The 18384-nt window shown below is 37.4% G+C and overlaps 1 protein-coding gene across 1 annotated transcript in view; it reads right to left on the bottom strand.

Moving 5' to 3' along the window:
* Nucleotides 1-18384, bottom strand: part of LOC121656682 (C-type lectin domain family 4 member F-like) — a 781688-nt gene that overhangs the window by 263457 nt on the left and 499847 nt on the right. The window contains exon 17 of the mRNA XM_042011801.1: nucleotides 12830-12889. Within this exon, the coding sequence (XP_041867735.1) occupies nucleotides 12830-12889 (60 nt within the window). The remainder of the gene's footprint in view (nucleotides 1-12829; nucleotides 12890-18384) is intronic.

Raw genomic sequence — 18384 nt, 5'->3', positions numbered from 1 at the left:
GTGTAGGGCAGCCTGCTTGTCCTGGCGGAACGTTTTCGGCTGGATATGTGATGGATTCCTGGGGAGTGTGGAAAGTCATGTGCCTGTCGATCCTGTCTGTCGAGGACGCTGAAGACATCTATACATTCAGATTCATGATAACTGGGTTTCTGCTGTTTGGAGCGGGCGGTTTCCTGGCATATCGCAAAATTCGGACACTGTCGGCGGTCACTGGCAAGCTGCCGGATTTCTGTGCCGGTGTGTGTCGAGCTATGGACAATCAGACTTTGGCGTTGCAGGAGCTAAATCATAAACTGGAGGCTATTCTAGTTCTGGATGGCAAGCTGGTTGCGATTTCTGAGCTTGTACGTAAGGTGGTCACCAACTTGGAGAAGTTGTCTGCTTGGCTGGATGGAAATTGACCCACAATTCGGATGATTGGAGTCGCCAGTGGGACCACTGATAGACTCAAGGCAGACGAAACAGCTCTGGTCTGAACCAAAACAAATGCTGTTATCAAATTCGGCTCCCTGTACTGGCCTTGGATGGCTGGTTAAAAGCTACCTGGAATGTTTTGTTGACGGATGCTCAGTCCCTCCACCCTCCTCACGGGTAATGGACTTTAACCTGGATCAGCTCCCAAGGATGCCCACTATCATCAGGCGGCAGAGACTGTGATGGAGAACTGGGGCAAAGTTCAAATGCTCACTTACTGCGCACACACACGCACCACACTCAAGTACACCACTACAGATACACTTCCCCGTGATTCACTGCCTGGGCTGTACCTTTTCCCTCCTCCCTCCACTCCCGGGCGGCGAGTTGATTGGACGCGCTCAGCTGAGTCTGCACTTGCTGCGACGGGACCCCCCCCCCCCCTTTCTCCTAATTCTAAGACAAAGGAACGCTGTAGAAACGGCTGCTGCCTCAGTATGCCTGATCCTGTTTGTGTTATATGTTGTTATTGTCTAGTCTTGGATGGGTTGTACTGGAAACACAATTTCCCTGAGGAATTCCAAAGGGATTAATAAAGTATTCTGATTCTGACTCATCAGAAAAGTGAGCTGCAACTGTTTTCATCACATAAACGGACATTTGAGTTTTCCAGTGTGTTTCTTTATTCAGTTTCCATTACGCTGAAAACAACAGGTTTTATAGACTTTTTTCTACTTTGATGTTCCATTGACGTCCCAGGAAGGGGGACTCAGTTATTGGTCCTCTTCTCCAGATTGTCCATATTCATGAGAAGAAAGGTAAACCCACCTTCACTGCTCAGTGTAAAGCGGAAGACACCACGGTGGACACATCTATGTTTTTAGTGTCAACATGTCACACAAGAAATGCTTCTTCGACTGTGAGAGAAAGTTACATTTGTTCAAATTCCGGAAGGAAACAGCAATGGATGGACTTTGTTTTTGGGAGCCAGCCACAAAGTTGCACCAACGTTTGTATTTGTGACCGACACTTCACCAAAGACTACTGGATGAATAAGGGCCAGTACAATGAGGGATTTGCGAACAGGCTTTAGCTGAAAGGAGGGTCTGTTTCTACTGCGTTTCTGATCCTTAGCCACAAACTGTAAGTAAAACCAAATTAGTTGTCTGTTTTGTTTTGATAGTGTGTGAGCAACGGTCAAACTAAAGGAATTAACCCACACTTACTTCACCTGATTGCTACCAGCAGGCAACACACATGTAATGATGACCAGAAAGTTAGCGATCAACACCATAGATGGAAATGCTACAAACGTAACAACCAGGCTAAAAACACCCAGCTGATGAGCCACATGAAGCAATAGATGTACATGGCTAGAGGCTAGAAATACAGCTAACTAGAGTGTAACAACGTATAAAAAATGTTAGCAAATAGCATCATTACCTCACCTTGCTGCAGGTTACTGAGTTCCTGCGGGTTGCTGAGTTGTTCACTCTCGTCTGATTTGGGCTTAAACATGTATTACATGTACCCGTTTTGCTGCTGCAGTGGGCTCAGCAGAATTATTACTCCAGGGTTTGGGTTTGAATGGGCATTTTGATTTTGCTTTAAGGACTTGTATGGAAGCCTGGGGCTGCATTGTGAGAGTCTGCGCATGCCCGATTGCCGCTTCCACCTGACATGCCATTTTAACCGCCATGTCCAGCATAAGATTTTCCTCTGTCTGCACCAACAGCTTCTCACGTATTCTTGGACAGCTAGCATGCTCAGTGAGTTGGTCACGTATCATTTCGTTGTATTTCCAGCAAACTCACATGTTACCGCCAATTCACGCAGCACGCCCACATACTCAGCAACAGTCTCATGCGGTCTTTGTAGCCTTTGTCTAAACTTGTGCTGCTCTACCACAACGTTTATTACTGGTTTGAAATGCACGTGCAATGCGGTTATTGCTGACTCATAAGATGTACCTCCATTTTGAAGTGTGTAGAATACACGTTGCCCTTCGGTGCCCAGGCAGTGTAGGAGCAATGCACGTTTCCACTTGTCTGGCCAGTCAGCCCCCTCCGCGCGGATAGCAAGCAGGTAATTATCGAACATTTTCAGTAGGGTTTGTTGCGAAAATAGTGGTCTGGTCCAGACTATGGTCCGGACCACTGTCATGAGTGGTCCCTGCCACTAGGAAACATTTAAATTAGTGGTAGCTACATACTATACATTTCAGATACCAATATAAGAAAGGCTAATTTTATTATTATTTTTTTTTACATTTTTTAAGGAAGAACAAAATTCATCATACATGAAAAAGACATTTTTTTTTTTTTTTTTTTTACAAATTTTCACTTTATAAAATGGCCTGTAAGACCCAAAGTCAAGGAAAAATCATTTTAAAATTATTCTTCTCTCTTTTACAGTCATTTAGCAGATGCTTTTATTGAAAGGGACTTACATTTGAGAGTAAGAACAGCACAAGAATTCAAACAAGATGGAACGTCATCATTAAGTGGTAGTCAGACTGCTGTGAGTCCAGTTGGACCCAGGTGCTGTCATGTAGTGCTAGAGACAGTGCATATAATTTATATTTTCTTTTTAGTTTTAAATAGTTTTTTGTAAGTCATTTTGTTTTAATACAAGATCACGATTTCATCAAACAATATCAACTTGGGCATAAATGCACACAGTTTATTCAAGCTTATTATACTTGGTTGAACCAAAGAGCTGGACAAATGTTTCTAACTCATTCTGTTGAGTAGAAGAGTTAAGCTAAGTGTGGAAATGCTCCTTAAACAACTGAGTCTTTAGCTTGCTTTTAAAAGTGAATAAGGACTCTGAGGATTGGATGGAGTTTGGTAGATCGGACAACAGAGGAGAAGAGTCTAGCTACTGATTTTGTGCCACGTTATGGTGGGAGCACAACGTATGCAAAGATACATAACTGCAATGTTATGGGTGAGTGCAAAAGGTGACTGATGGAATTAGACCAGGTCTGAAATAGTAGACAGTTGTAACAGAGGTAGAGGAGTTGCAAAGTCTGATTGCAGAAGGTAGGAAGGAAGACTGGGCTTTATCATTGAGAAAAGTTTAAAATCTGCTATGTGTCTGATGTGTCGATCATAATTATGGAATATCTTAGATTTAAACAATGTAGTAATCAATTTTAAAAAATGAAGTTCCCAGACGGCAATTTTTGTTAAATTTGATTTCAAAAGCGAGTATTGCAAACCATTGTGTAAGACAATAAGCAGGGGTACAGGAATGGTTTGCAAACCTTAATGAATTCTATTTTAGGAAAATAAAAAATAAATTTAGTGGAAAAATGTTGATAAAATATTTCCGTTTATGTCCAGAAAGTCCATTACAAAGACAATGCCTTTTTCATATCAATTCTGTTTAAATATTGGTATTCTATTAATGGTTATCACTCTATTATTTCATAAAGTGGAAGCATAGGGAGAAAGGTTGTGTGAGAACTTGTAAAAAAAAAAAAAAAGTCGCTTTTAACAAATTAATTTAATGGTACCTACCAATGACTCAAAATCTAATACTCTAATACTTAAGTTTTCATATTTTACCAAATGTCTTTATTTATGATGAATTTTGTTCTTCCATAAAAAATGTAAAAAAAAAAAAAAAAAAAGAAAAATAATAAAAAATTAAACTTTCTTAAATTGGTATCGGAAATGTATAGAATGTAGCTACCACTGATTTAAATGTCTCCTAGTGGCAGGGACCACTCATTACAGTGGTCCGGACCATGGTCTGGACCAGACCACTATTTTCGCAACAGCCCCCTCTCAACATTTTCATCCACATGTCGAACGGAATCAGCGGTTGTTCGGCGGATGGTGAGAACAATGCAGGAAGGGGCTACAACACATCCCATCCTTGTCGCCAATTTGTTGTATCCTTGTGTAGTTAGTGGAACGTTAGCAGCAGTCGAATCAAGAGGCAGACTTCCTCGTAAGCTTCACTGTATCTTTTTTATTCTTCCACACTTCTCCTTCAACGGTACAACATAAGCCAATAGCGCCCTCTGGCTATGTTGAATGGTAATTGAGTACACAGCAAAAGGGATATGTGAAAAATGCAGATTGATTCCTGCCCCTGTGGACTTACATATTAAAGTAAATTAGCCTGAAATGAGTCTGAAAAATTTAAAATACTCATTCTCTTTAAATAGCCATAATTACATTTAAACTTGTGAAGAAAAAAAAAATCACTATCATACATCTGGATTAACTGTCCGTGCTTTCCTTACCGTCTTTGTAACATCTGGTGGTCGCCTGTTGCTTTGTACATGACTGGTGACAGACTCTGAGGTTATTCTAAGTAACTCTATCTATACATTCAAAGTATAAAAATACAAGTCCTCACAGTGTATTATGACTCCAGCCAGAATCAGAAGATACATCACTCCCAGGAACACCTTGAAAACTGTAACATGGCTTCTATTCACAGCTTGAAGATTCTTCTGGTTGTTGTTTTCTACAGAATCCAAACACACAGAGAAACCATTATCTCTTTTTTTAAGGAATTTTTATGAGACTGTGTTTTCTACACTGAACTGAATAATGAATATTTGAAGTGATGATTTGTATAAGTTTGCCTTGTTTGGGCTGAAGTTACAGGAACTAAAACGGATGATGAATTAAGTAGTTGATTGATTAAGTTTAAATATTTAAAAACACAAACGTGTACCACATTGTTTTTTAACTTCATGTTGAGCTATTTTCAATATTTCCTGCTTACCAGGTCTTTGTAAGCCGAGATCAGAGTGCTGCTCTCCATCGTCTAACATCTCCACCTCGCTTTGCTCTCTGCCTCCTTCATCTTCATGGATCCTTGTCCTGTATTGAACTCTCAGATCTGGCTCAGGGTGAAGTTCTGCAGACATCTTGCTGACAAATAACTGATCCGACTTCTATGTTTGTCCTTTTCTTTTGGTGTTGTGCAACTTTCTGCTATTAATATCGAGGAAGTGGCAGTACAGTCCATGATGTCATTTTTAAAAATAGATCTACATCAGCATTAACTTTGAAACAGTTGATTTGTCCAAACTCCTAACTGGGACTGTAGAAATACATAAATACAAAAGGTTGCTTGAAAATTTCAAATTTCGTGATTGGAGCAATGCACTAAATAAACTTTACTCAGTATTTCAACACAATACATCTACAAATCTTTGTTAGTGGCTGATTTGTAGATTTAATAGTTGAAGGAAGAGCTTCTGACACAGGAAATGATTCAGATGAACTGCTGACTTCCCCTTCTTGAGGCCCAGACAGGGCGAGTCAATTTTATTTGTGTTGCACATATAAAAGCAATTCAATGTGCTTTAGAGAACAGAAAAAGTAGAAAATGCAGAAACATTTAAAACCACATTAACACATAATTAAAAAAAAATCATGATAAAATATATAAAATATAACTAAATTAAAACAATCCGTCCATGTCCCCGTTACCTTGCATGTTACTAGCAGTGTGATTGTTAATGTGTAGTTTGTCATTTCATCCTGGAGACATGTCTTGCGGACATGTTCTTGTCCCTGGGGTGTCTAGCCTTAGTGTTGGGTTGGGTTGGCATGGTCGGTGGTGGTTTTTCCCGGGGCGGTCGGGCCCCGTTGGGTTCCTGGGCAGGGCTCTGCTGGGGGGAATGGTTGGCCCTTGGGCCTGTGAGGTGCCTGCCCTCAGTGGGCCTGCTCACTGTCAACCTGTGCTGCCTGGTGCCCCTGCCCCATCACGACGGGGGACTCTGGTCTGGGGGTCCCTCTGCTCTGGTCTGAGTGGGTCACTGCTCTGTCTGCTTTGGCCGTCCTGGGCTTGGTGCACTGTGGACCTGCTGGGCTTTTGGGGCCTCGGGCTCCCCCGTCCCCCGCTGATGCTTCGGGGTGCAGCGTGATCACGGCCCCTTGCAAGCACACATTTCTTCCTTGTTGCATGGCCCCACAACGTCCTCGTCTCTCCATCCGCTTCTGACTAGATGTTGCTGATGTTTGTGTGTAGGTACGTTTCTCTGCAGGTACGTTTGATGACTACTTTACTTTTTCATATCATTATCCTATTTTTCTTTATGTATCATGTAGTACTGTGGTAGTCTACATTGTTTTTTTGTGGTGTGTTTTAGGCAGCATAGACAACTGTTATTTCCACATTTTAATCCTGTCCTTTTCTCCTTTTTTTTCCTCTTCCTCTATCTCCCTGTCAGGTTCGGCACTGACATATAAAGACTAAAGAAAATAAGATTACAATAAAAATAATAAAAATATCAAGGGCAGCCATGTATATAACATGTCTCCCTTGATAGAGTAAATCTGTCAAGCAAAATATGGCACACAGACCACCGTTCGGAATATGAGGATGCTGGACAGGACAGTGTTAAAAAAAATAAAAATAAAAAATTAAATGGATCCAACATCTTGGCAAGTTCTACACAATGAGCCATAACATCTAAAACCTGCAGGACAGTGGCTCTCAAGGACCAGAACTTTAGATCCTGGTCTAACAGCTTTCAAAGTTTGGACATAAACACTAAACCTCTCTTTGACTGCAGAATTCCTTCAGCACAGTTTCAGAAAGTCTCTACCACTAGAACTTTCTACTTCAAAAGCCTGAAACACTGAATCAGGGGTGGAGTTAATCAGGACACTTCATATAGATTCACTTTCATCCTGAATATCTGGATTTATAAACACATTTTTCTACTGATTATTGTGTGTATGTGTGCTGTCTGTTTGCTGCTGGCTTAGTTGTGTTCTTCAGTCCCAGTTTGTAGGGATGATGTTCTACTTATGGTGTCAAGTTGTTTGTAGTGAATCAGAGCTGGTTGTAATGTTGAGGTTTAAATTTGCCAGGGTCAGGTTTTGACCCTGGCACCCCTCACTATTTACCAGCAGACAATCAAAATAATGTGTTTGAATTATGGAAAATTATTATTTTCTTTTAATCAGAGTTTTTAACACTTTGGAGAAGTTCATGAGGTCGGGTTTTGTGCTGCTTTGTCAGCATCTTTGGTTTTGTGTATTAAAGCTCTCTGCACCTTCATCTGGCTTCCAACTGTTTGCTCTGTCCTGCATTTGTTTCCTCTCCAAAACATGAATTGTAGGAATGACTTTGCTTCATAAATGCGACTGTACAGATAAAAACAAACCCAGAATGTTTAGTTTTTAGTTTAACAGCAGTGGATATTTACATTGTGAAATAATGATCAGAGGCTTCTTTCACGTTTCAGTTTATTTTGATAAGAATTTTACACGAGAAGCATGAAACTGTTTTCCTGACAATAAAACATGATGTTCACAATTGTGTCTTCACTTCTTTAAAAGAATAATCAGCAATGTTTGAGCTGCTTGCTGTCGCATTCAGGAACATCTGAAGTGCAGTTAAACGGTTTCAAGCAAAAAGTAAAAGTTTTATTTCTGTATTTCTAATTAATCAAACATCTTTGCAATTTTACTAAAATGTTTCCTCACTGAAACATAATCATGGCCTTGGATAATTAACCAGTACAATAAAATCTGTCTAACAACATAAAGTAGAAACTGACACACACGTTGGAAAAATAAGTTTCATTTGACTGAAAAAGATCATAAATCATGAAAACAGACATTTCTTTGAAAGCTGTTTAGATCTCAGTGCAAGTTTCACCAGTCATGCCTTCAGTCCACATTTCACAGGGTTCATGAAAACAGTGAATCCCACTGACGTTCTGATAGAAGCTAAACAAGCACTGCAAGGTCTGTGAGGTTGCAGAAGTAGAGGCTTAAGATATAGGATTTCATTTCAGGTTTAGCAATGCAACATACACAACATGTCTAGAATGAGTAAAAAGGATCAAATACTGATAAGAAATAAAAACATTTAACAAAAAGTAAGATTGTTTTGTGACTGGGGGACTTTTAGAAACGTCCACATATTAGTGCCTGGATGACAAGTTGAACTTTTTTTTCTGTATCATCCAACATAATATGTTGTTTTTCAGTGTTTAGTTAAATTTGTAGAACACAAATTCTCATTTGCCCAGAGCTCAGTATCTTTACTTTTTCCATCTCAGTATAAAAACACAATCCTTACAATTGTACTACATGTAAAAAGTAGACATTAGTTGTGGCCCATAGAAGCATCCACTAACGTCATTCTCCAGTACATCCTGCTGTTTGCAAAAGAAACGTAACACATTTCTGTTTACATTTATCAGAAGGAGGAAAGTACTCCTCCATTGATCAGTCTGCAGTTATTCACACAATCCAGATTAAAACAACTAAGATTGAGGATGTTTCTTCTTGTTAAAATCTTCAGCTGCTACCTTCATGTGTGCCAGATAAAATAAAGATGATACTGACTGTAGATTTAGCAAGAAAAACATCATAAATCAAGCAAGTAAACAAAGTAAAGAGAGGCTGCAGTTTTCCTTGTTTTACAATAAATGAGTGGAACAAAGTTTATATGTTGTTGTTGTTGTATGGATGACTTCCACCTTCACTACTCTGTCTATATATTAGACTACAGAGGGACGATATATGTAGATTATGAGTGACACACGACATCTGAAATTTACAGCAAAGAAAACTTTTCTTAATATTTTTTGGTGTCAAATTTGACAATTTAATCACTGCAAACACATTTATATAATTGAGAGACAGAAGAATTTTTCTCACAGATCCACTTAACGGTATTACTGTAATGTGCTCTTTTCCATTTCCCTTCATAATTGTTATACACTCCGTAACTGTTGTAACTGTCCTGCCCTCCATCTTCCCAGAACCTGTTGGAGAAATAAAACATCACATTTAACTGGACTGAAATTCAGGATTATTTCCACATTCAGATAAATTTCCTCTTTATAAGTTTCAGATGTTTTCTGTATTTCTTTTCTCATCATCTTAAAGAACGTACACACATGTGACAACACACAGGATTATGGGTCTGGACTGATTATAGATCATTTATGGACTCTTGATAAAGTCCAACATTGTCTCTATTTATTCATTAAATTCTGTAAAAGCTGCTCAATCCTCCAGAAATGTTTCCTCTGCTGATCTGCTTCCTGGTTTTAAGCTTGTTAGTGGTTTTATTTCTGATCAGTCTGTCCTCCTCCATGACTTTTCACTGTGAACCATCAGACACTAGAAAAACCTTTTCAGCCATTAAATGTAGTAAAATACTTTGTCAGTTGTAAACATGTTTTGTTGTAGTTTTTCAGTCGGCTTGCAGGAAGTTTTTAGTGAACAAAGTTCAAGTTGTTCATTCAGAGAGATACTTGTTGAAACAAATTAAAATTATCTCCTGATTTTTCATATTTATCAGGAGAAAATTGTAAGATTCTACGTTTTAGATTTTACGGCTCTAAACAATGATATTAATTAAGATTGTAAAGAATTTCTTACGTTTCTGTCAGTGGAGATCCGTCCAACCATTTCCATCCACGTCCTGTCCCTTCAAGACCGATCCAGAACAACGAACTCAGTTTACTGACAAATTCCTGGACAGACAAGAAAAGGTAGAATAAAAAAAATCATTATTCTGCTCGTCTGTTGTAGTAACATAACTGTAACAATATCTGAAAGAAAAACAAACTTTTTAATTCTTCCATTCTGCAAAAACCAAAAGCAACAAAATGTTAATGAATAATTTTCAGTCTTTGTTAAAACAAATGTTGAAATTTAATTAAAACTACTGACTTTAGTTTCCTGTAGTTTCCTTTGATCAGAAAACAGTTTTCACTGATTTTGTTGTTATTGAAAATCATTTTTAATGTTTATGATTCATTCAGCAACATTTTTTCACTCATACTGATCTGGTCTTTGTTCTGGTAAATAAATCACATTTTTACTACATGTTTAACAATTATTCTTTTTTTAACAAATGTAGCAGAATTGAGTCAAAACAAAACCATAAAGTTCTGAAATATGAAAATATTTACATTTTGAAATGAGTTCATGAAGTAAATCAAGTAAATGGATCTAATTGATCAGCTGATCCTGATTTTAGGACTTGAAAACCATTTAAAGTGAAATCCATCAGGACAGGAAGCAGACTGACAAAAGATCAAGACTAAAGTACCAGATCAGTTACATCAAAGATCACACAGACATAAAAAATCAAACACACACCCACCTGTTCCTCTTTGCTGTTTATGATCACCAGATCAGCTCCTCTTTCCTGACAGTCGTTCCTGCTTTCTGTCCAGTTTTTAATCTCAGTGGATTTAAAGTAACAACTGCTTCCAAATCTTTTCCATCCAAAAGGACAGCTGATCTCTGAATATCAAACAAGTATTTCAAAATCAGATTTTATGTTAATTAATGTCAAATCAATAATACTTTCAGGATGTTTACTGCATAAATGGCTCAAGTTTCTCATTTATATATATTGGTCCTTCACAGAAATATTCATACAGGAAAAATTAAATCAGATGTTAGTTTTAAGTTGCTGCCAACGATACATCACAGTAAATTCACATGAATTCAAAAACTAACCAGCAGATGTGAAAACGTGACTCGTATTGTAGTTCAGTGTGTTTTTATCCACTTTGTCTCAGTGAAATGTGATTTAATGCAGTGTAATGTAATGCAAATGAAGACGATGCTCTACATTTTAACATGCTCCATTAAGTTTCATTTTCAATCTTTAGTTCTTCTTAAAATGACTCCAGAAACCCACTGAAGTATGATCTGTTTCCCTGTTTCTCCTTTTCAGGAAGTATTGCCGTAGTATTCAGTCATCGTATCCAACGTAGGTTGGGTCAAGTCAGCTGGACTTGGTTTAGTTTCATGAAAACATTTTGCTCTCATCCAGAAGAGCTTCTTCAGTTCTGATGGAGAAAGTTTTACTGAAGTAGTGAGTCTACAAGCTCAGGTGTCATTAATAGCAACTATTGTCAGGAGTTTCACTTGAGGCTAAGTGGGGGTCAGTCTCTTCATTGTCTTTGGTATGGCTGAAGAGATGCTGCTGTAGGTGGGGGAGAGCTGATGTCTCAGTCCTCTTCTGTTTACTGAAGCTTTTTCTACTTTGACATTGTGCTGGAAAAATCTTCGTGGGGAGAATCAAAAATGATGCCGAGTCACACTTTCTTTTACAAGTTTATTACAGCAAAGAGAAATGTGAACAAATCTGAACAAAAAAGGAAGTGTCACAAAGTTATATAGATCTCTGATGACGCCTTTACCAACTGTCATCATCATCATCGTCGTGATTCGATGGGGATCTCTATTAAAAGCTGTTGCTAGGGGCAACTTAGAGAGAGTTCTTCGTAAAACGGAACTAGACTCATCTTTAGATAGCAGATGTTCTCTGCCCTTTAGATGGCCTCTTTCACTTGCTGCTCAAACCACTCGTCTTCTCTGTCCAAGATTTTATCACTGAGGTCCTCAAAAGTCTGTATTTTATAATGAATAAAGGAGAAAATCTGAGTCCTGATCTGATGAGTTTCTCTCCTGTGTTGAGCATCCATCTGTTGAGTGATTGTTTTCCTCAATATAGAGCTCATTGCAGTCCTCACTGCACTGACCTGCAACACCAGGTTGCTTTTTTAAGAGTGTGGAGTCGGGTCTTTAGGATGAGTCAGTTTCTGTGTGACGGGGTGGCTGGGTTTGACAAACATGGCTATTTGCTGTTTGTTGACCTGGATGAATGAGAATCTTCAGACATCCAGTAATTATTCTTCTTAATTTAAACTTTTAAATCAAAACTGTTTTTCTTTTTCAGAGGCAGGTTTTTCACAACTATAACAAAGATCCTCTGATAAAAACATATTAACCCAGGTCCATCTTTGTTATCTCCATTTTCTCTTTTCTAACACAGACATTACAAATTTAATGTTCTGCAGCTTAATGATGTTCAGGATTAACAACAAAGTGAAGGGAAGTGGTCCATAAAATTCTTCACATCTTATCAGTCATGAGCAGAAAGAAGTGGTGCTGTTTTTAGATCAACAAAGCAAGTTTTAATCAATAAAACGATCAGTTGTTTCTAAAGTGACACCAGTGAGGTTCAGTTAGTTCCTGGAGTCATGCTGCCTAAATCGTAATCTGGCTCATCCTATTTTATAAATGTTAAACGTTAAGGATGGTGTTAATCATCAAATTTATAACAACTTTGTAATACCGACAAAAGCAAGTTTCAAGAGAAGGAATCTAAATAAATTTTGTCACAAATTTCTATGTTAAAGAATAAAGACAGTTTACAAGAGAAAATCATTTAATAAAGTTTGTTGAAATGACAGATTTGATTTAATTTTATTTGATTTTAAAATAAAAGTTAATTTAAAGTTAGATTCATGTCACATGTTCAGAGGTGATGTTATGTTTTAGTTTTCAGTCTTTTCTCACCTTCAATCTTCTAAAACATGACTATTTTGAGGTAAATATTATGAAGTGTAATATTAGTGTTTGTTTATTCAGATAAAAATCTTTCTTACCTGTAAGTTTGTCCTGCAGCTCACGGTTACAGTTGTTTAGTTCGCTTATTTTCAAGGATACTGAAAAACAAACAACACAAAATCTGTTTAATTTAATTAACAGAAGAAAATGATTAATAAACATTGTTAGTAGTCATGTATTCCTCCATAACTGAGGCTGATCTAATACACATCATAATACATGTATATACCCTGCATCTTAAATCATTGGAACTGTTGGTTTGCTTGTAATAAAAATTAAAACAAGTCTCAAGAGAAGGACTCTAAATATATTTGTGACAATAAATGTGACATTATTGAATATAAACAGCTCATATTAAGAAATAAAATGCAGGATTATAATAGACTTTAGTAAAATATGGTTGGAAGTCAGAACCACACTTCAGTCAGTGGATCCCAGCAGCTACAAAAACTCCTGCACTTGTGTTGACTGATTGATCGTTGGTCTTTCTGTCTGTTAACTCTGCAATATGAGCAGAGACAAACTGGCCATCTGGCATACCGGTGGGCCGAGTAGTTTTTAGGCTGACACAGTTTATTTATTGGTCCAACTGGTCCATAAAACAGTAGATCGGCAGCCCAACTGACACTGGGCCAAGCTGCGTAAATTTTTTAACACCACTCCATTTCACAGTGTATGGAAGTGTAGAGCTGTCCCCCCACCCCCCCAAAGAAAAAACAAAAAACAAAAAAAACAACACCAAAAACAACCATTGGAGCCATTAAAACGTGATAGTAACCAATGACTGTAACTCATTACTTTTTTTCAGTAACGACCACAACACTGGTGGTGAGTAAAGACCCATTAAATCCAGTAAATCGGAGCCATACGAGACAGTTTGTGCTGAACTACAATCTCATTACAAAGTTATGATGAAATGATGATAACAAGTCAATAAAACAGATAGTTTTAGCTGATTGATACTTTTGGGTGAAAATGTGCTTCTGTGTCGATGTTTAGAAATAAAACATTTTATAAGATTAATTATATTGTTGTTCATATGTTAATACTAGGGCTGTCAAAGGATTAAAATATTTTATCAGATTAATTACAGCTTAGAAATTAATTAATCATGATTAATCACCATTCTCAACTATGTATTTTTTAACATATTGTATCAACAGAAAGAACAAGACAGTGCTTACAAATATTTCATGTAAACTGATCTTGGATTTTTCTAAACTTTTTTACATTAGATGATCACTTAGTTGTAATACTCAGTTCAACATTACATAAAATTAAACCTTAAAATATATATCTTATTTGTGCCAACCTTTTCCTGGTCAGTGCCCCTGCCTGCCCCCCCATCAGGACTTTTCTACACCTGCCCCTTGTGGAAGAAATTTTACTTATTATGCTCCATATATAATATTATAATCACACCTATAATTACTTCCTTTACTATATCCATTTATAAATTGTATTTACACTGATTGTTACTATATTACACTTTTTACATTGTACATTTTTACTCATCATGCTTTAATTCACTTTTAAGGTTTATTCTCTTCATATACATGCTCTGTTAAAAGTTCACTACGAGGGTAAGATGACCTTTATCTGGTCCTTCCTCAGACCCTTAGTCAGACTGGTTCTGGTGGAGACACAACTATGTGAGGTTGTTTTGACGCCAGCTCTCGGAGTTGTGTGTCCACCCAAGGTCTTCAGGAAGGAGGATTCTTTCTACAGAAATGTATAACTATTGTTTTTCCTCTTGCCTCCCTAGAGTCTCTCTCGACTTCACGCGAGTCGGGACGACCACTCTCATTACTTGCAAGTAATTCTGTATTAAATACTTCTCCTGTAAATAAACCTTATATACTTTTACTCGTTCCAGACTCTTGGTAATTTTTCTACAACACCCTGCATATCTGCAGTATAAATCCTTTCTACCACCTATCAGCTACTTTGTTAGAGAAGGGTCCTGCTCTGATTTTTATCTCAGAACCTGTTCATAACTTCTCTCACCACATTAATGGCCCATTCAGACCTGTGTCTCCAACATCTGTACAGCATCACTGATTTAGAGAAGACATCGTCTTGCTTCCTTTTGCTGTTTCACTCTCACTGCATATCTGAACCTGATCTATCTTTATAGATGTGCACAGCTCTTGGATGACTAGTAGATTTTACAACTGTTTCACTAGCAAACCTCATTAATACTGAAAAGAAATATGAAATAAAGGTAAACAATATCTAAGAGAAATAGGATGTTATCAACATTTTTCATTCTTCAGCTTCAGTGACAGTAACATGTGTCTGATTGACATGAAACTGATAAATGAATAAAATAAATTAAAGAAACACATTTTTATTTCTATTTTTAGGTTTTAAAAGAAAGAAAAACATAAAACCTTTATAAAAAAAAAAGGATAGACATTTGTGGAAAATGATGTAAAAAAAAAAAAAAAAAAAAAAAAAAAAAAAAAAAAAAGAAAGGCCCTGGTTTCCAACCTAATGGCAAGAAAGATAGATTTAAAAAGTATTTTAGCCACATTATTAGAGGCATTGTGGAAGGTCCAGAGAGACACTTGAGGCTCCAGAGTCGCAGGTTGGACACCCCTGATGTTGTGTTTGTAAACCAAAATTTACTATATTTTCTATATATAGCCATAAGCCTTCTTTTAAAGGAAAGAGACATTTTGCGAGTAACAATACGATTAATCTCGATGAAAATGTTTAATCATTAAATACATTTTTAAAATGACAGAAAACTAAATAAATTGCTGCCTAAAATCCAAAGTTTTAGTTTAAAAATACACTGAATGAAATAATCCAAAATAACTGTAAATATTAGTCATGCAAAACAAAAGAAAACTGAGGAGAAGCTGAATCGTCGGCCAGCGAGAAACTAAGGAGACAGTGAAGTATGCAATATCAGCTAATTTAACAAATGTGGCACAAAATCCAGATTATTTTCCCTGAAGTAAAAACTTGTTTTGTGATTTAGTTTCAGAGAAAAGTACTTGCATGCATCAACAAGTCCACAATTTATTTCCATCTGTAGAAATAATATTTCTCTTGTTTCCTTGTATGTTTGTAAATTTGTAGACAAAATCCTTAAATGTCATTGTGCTGTTGAAAATGTTGGATCCTCAGTATTTACCAGATTAAACATGTTAAATATTCACTGGTGAACTCCAGCACAGATTTACCTCCATGGTGGACCAGCCTGACCACCAGTGAACGTGACAGCATCCCCGTAAACATCACCTCCCTCCACTTTTATCCCGTCATCTTCCCAAACTCCGTTGTTGTATCGCACAGTTGCAGTAAAATCTGGCTTCTTGAAGGCATTTTCAGGCCAACAAGAACCAAGACTTCCGTGTGTGTTTCTGTTTTGTGCTACACTGGTTTCAACATGAAGTACAGAGGAAGTTGTGGCAGGAAGAGATAAACACACACAACCTAAGTTTCATCTCTGAACAGCAATACCTAAAAGTAAGTATTTTCTCAGTCATCAGTTTGGCCTAAAAAGCTTTTTTCCCCCTGGAATAAAAACTTGATTTATACTATTTAATTGCATTTTGATGTTTGGTTTCCACCTGACATATTATTTCTTTTATATTGTGTTAATAGATGAAACTGCAGAGGAGAAAATATTAGTTGACATTACTAAACTGTTTGAATTAAAGCCAAGTTAAATGACAATAAAAACAATCTGTAGCTTTTTCTTAACTAGACTATTAATTATTATGATCTGGCTTACACAAATACAAATTAGATGACAAATAATTTGGCTCAATTTGATTGTATGTAAAGTGATCTGAGCAGGAACGAAGTTTTGATTTCAAAGGTGAGGGGGGGCAGAAGTATTTATTTATTTTTTATATAAAACTAATCTTTCAGCTCACTGTGTTTTCTAGAAGTTCTTTAAGTTTTCTGTTGCTAATTTTAAGCTTAATGTTTCCTTTTTTGGTTTGACTGGTTGTAAAGCATGTAGTAAAACATTATCACCCATTTCTATGTTTCACCTTGTTAGTCAACTTCAGTACCACCAATTTTACACGTATTTATGGAATATCATCATTTACATAGCACCACCTAATGGTGGGCAGGTCAAACTGGCATCACAGGTGGGAAGAAATTTTATAAAATGTCCATTATTCAGTGTAAGTAGTCAAGTCTTAAATTTTATTTTAAATAAGTGTAACACAGAACCAAAGTTTCCAAACACATGTTGTCTGCGATCATTAGCAGAGATAAATTCCTGGCAGAGGTTCTTCCTGTTCAAGGCATCATCTCTTTCTTCATGTATGTGACAAAATGTGACAAACTGCCACATTGTTAAGGCGTTTCTGCCTCATGCAGTTGCAAAGCCAGGTCTTTAACCTCCTAAGTGCCCTGAAACTCCGCTCAGCTTCAGCATGATGATGATGGAACAATCAATAACAGTCACAAGGACGTCCACCTGGTCAAAAAGATCTCTGACTTCAGGATGTCTGGTGTTTGAACTTTGAAAGCTCTGATCCAGATTACTCTCCCTCCTCCAGCCTCTTCTCCTGCATCTCCTTCAGCTTCTCCTACTCTCCAGCGGGACAGCGGGAACAGCCAATCAAGCAAGAAATGGCAGAGCCAGTGGAGGAGCTTGTGGGCGGTCTAAACTAAGGGAATTAGGCTTCAGCTTGAGCGGCTGTTTTCCGCTTGGTCCTAGTGCTTGACGAGTCTCTGTTTACTATAGTAAAACATTGTTTTTTGGACAGTAAAAAGTGCAGGCGACCAAAACGGCCTTTTGAAAAAGTGCAGGGGACATGTCCCCTGTGTCCCCCCTAAAATTACGTCCATGGATCTGAGATTGAATTGAATTGAAACAGTAAATACTTACAAAAGAATGAACTGCACAACTTTTAGATGTCTAATTATAATGTGTAATAATGTTCGACTTTAGTCTAGTTTTTGTTCTTGTCTGATATTTACCACAAATGTGTCATGCTGAGCACTTATCAATACAGATATTTTTTCACTGTCATCATTTGCTGACACCAACTTTTTCAGGAAATGAAACCTTCAAATCTTCACTGATCAATAAGAAAGATTTGATCTGCTAGTTACACCAAAGCTTTTCATCAACTTGCAAAGGAAAGTTATTCTTCTTGCTTCTAATATTTTCATGTAGTTGGATTTGTACATTTTAAATAAACGTGAATCAAACTGAAATAAAAATAGATTTGATCTAAAGTAGAAGTTTAAATATGAATCAGTTTTTATGTTATGACTCATCCAGCATCTGGACTGTTTCTGGTTTGACTCTGACTGTTAAACCTTTCTAACATCAGCTGACGGTTGTCAGGTTAACCCATCATCACTGCAGCTTTTAGGAAACTGGACCACATGACCAGTCTCAGCTAACATCAGGCTGCTGAAGTTAATGTAGATCTTTTTCTTTTCCTCTTTGTCTCTATTTCTCTTCAGGGACCAGCTGGTCCTGTTGGAGATACAGGTGTACCTGGACCTCAGGGACCCCCTGGACCACAAGGACCCAGTGGGCGCTCCATTATTGGACCTCCGGTAGGACACAAGACCTTCTGTGTTCAGGCTTCAGCTCCAACTTTAT

This window comes from Melanotaenia boesemani, chromosome 17 (genome assembly GCF_017639745.1).
Source record: "Melanotaenia boesemani isolate fMelBoe1 chromosome 17, fMelBoe1.pri, whole genome shotgun sequence".
Classification (NCBI taxonomy): domain Eukaryota; kingdom Metazoa; phylum Chordata; class Actinopteri; order Atheriniformes; family Melanotaeniidae; genus Melanotaenia; species Melanotaenia boesemani.
The sequence above is the reverse complement of the archived record's forward strand: the minus strand, read 5'-3'. Positions and strand labels throughout refer to the sequence as shown.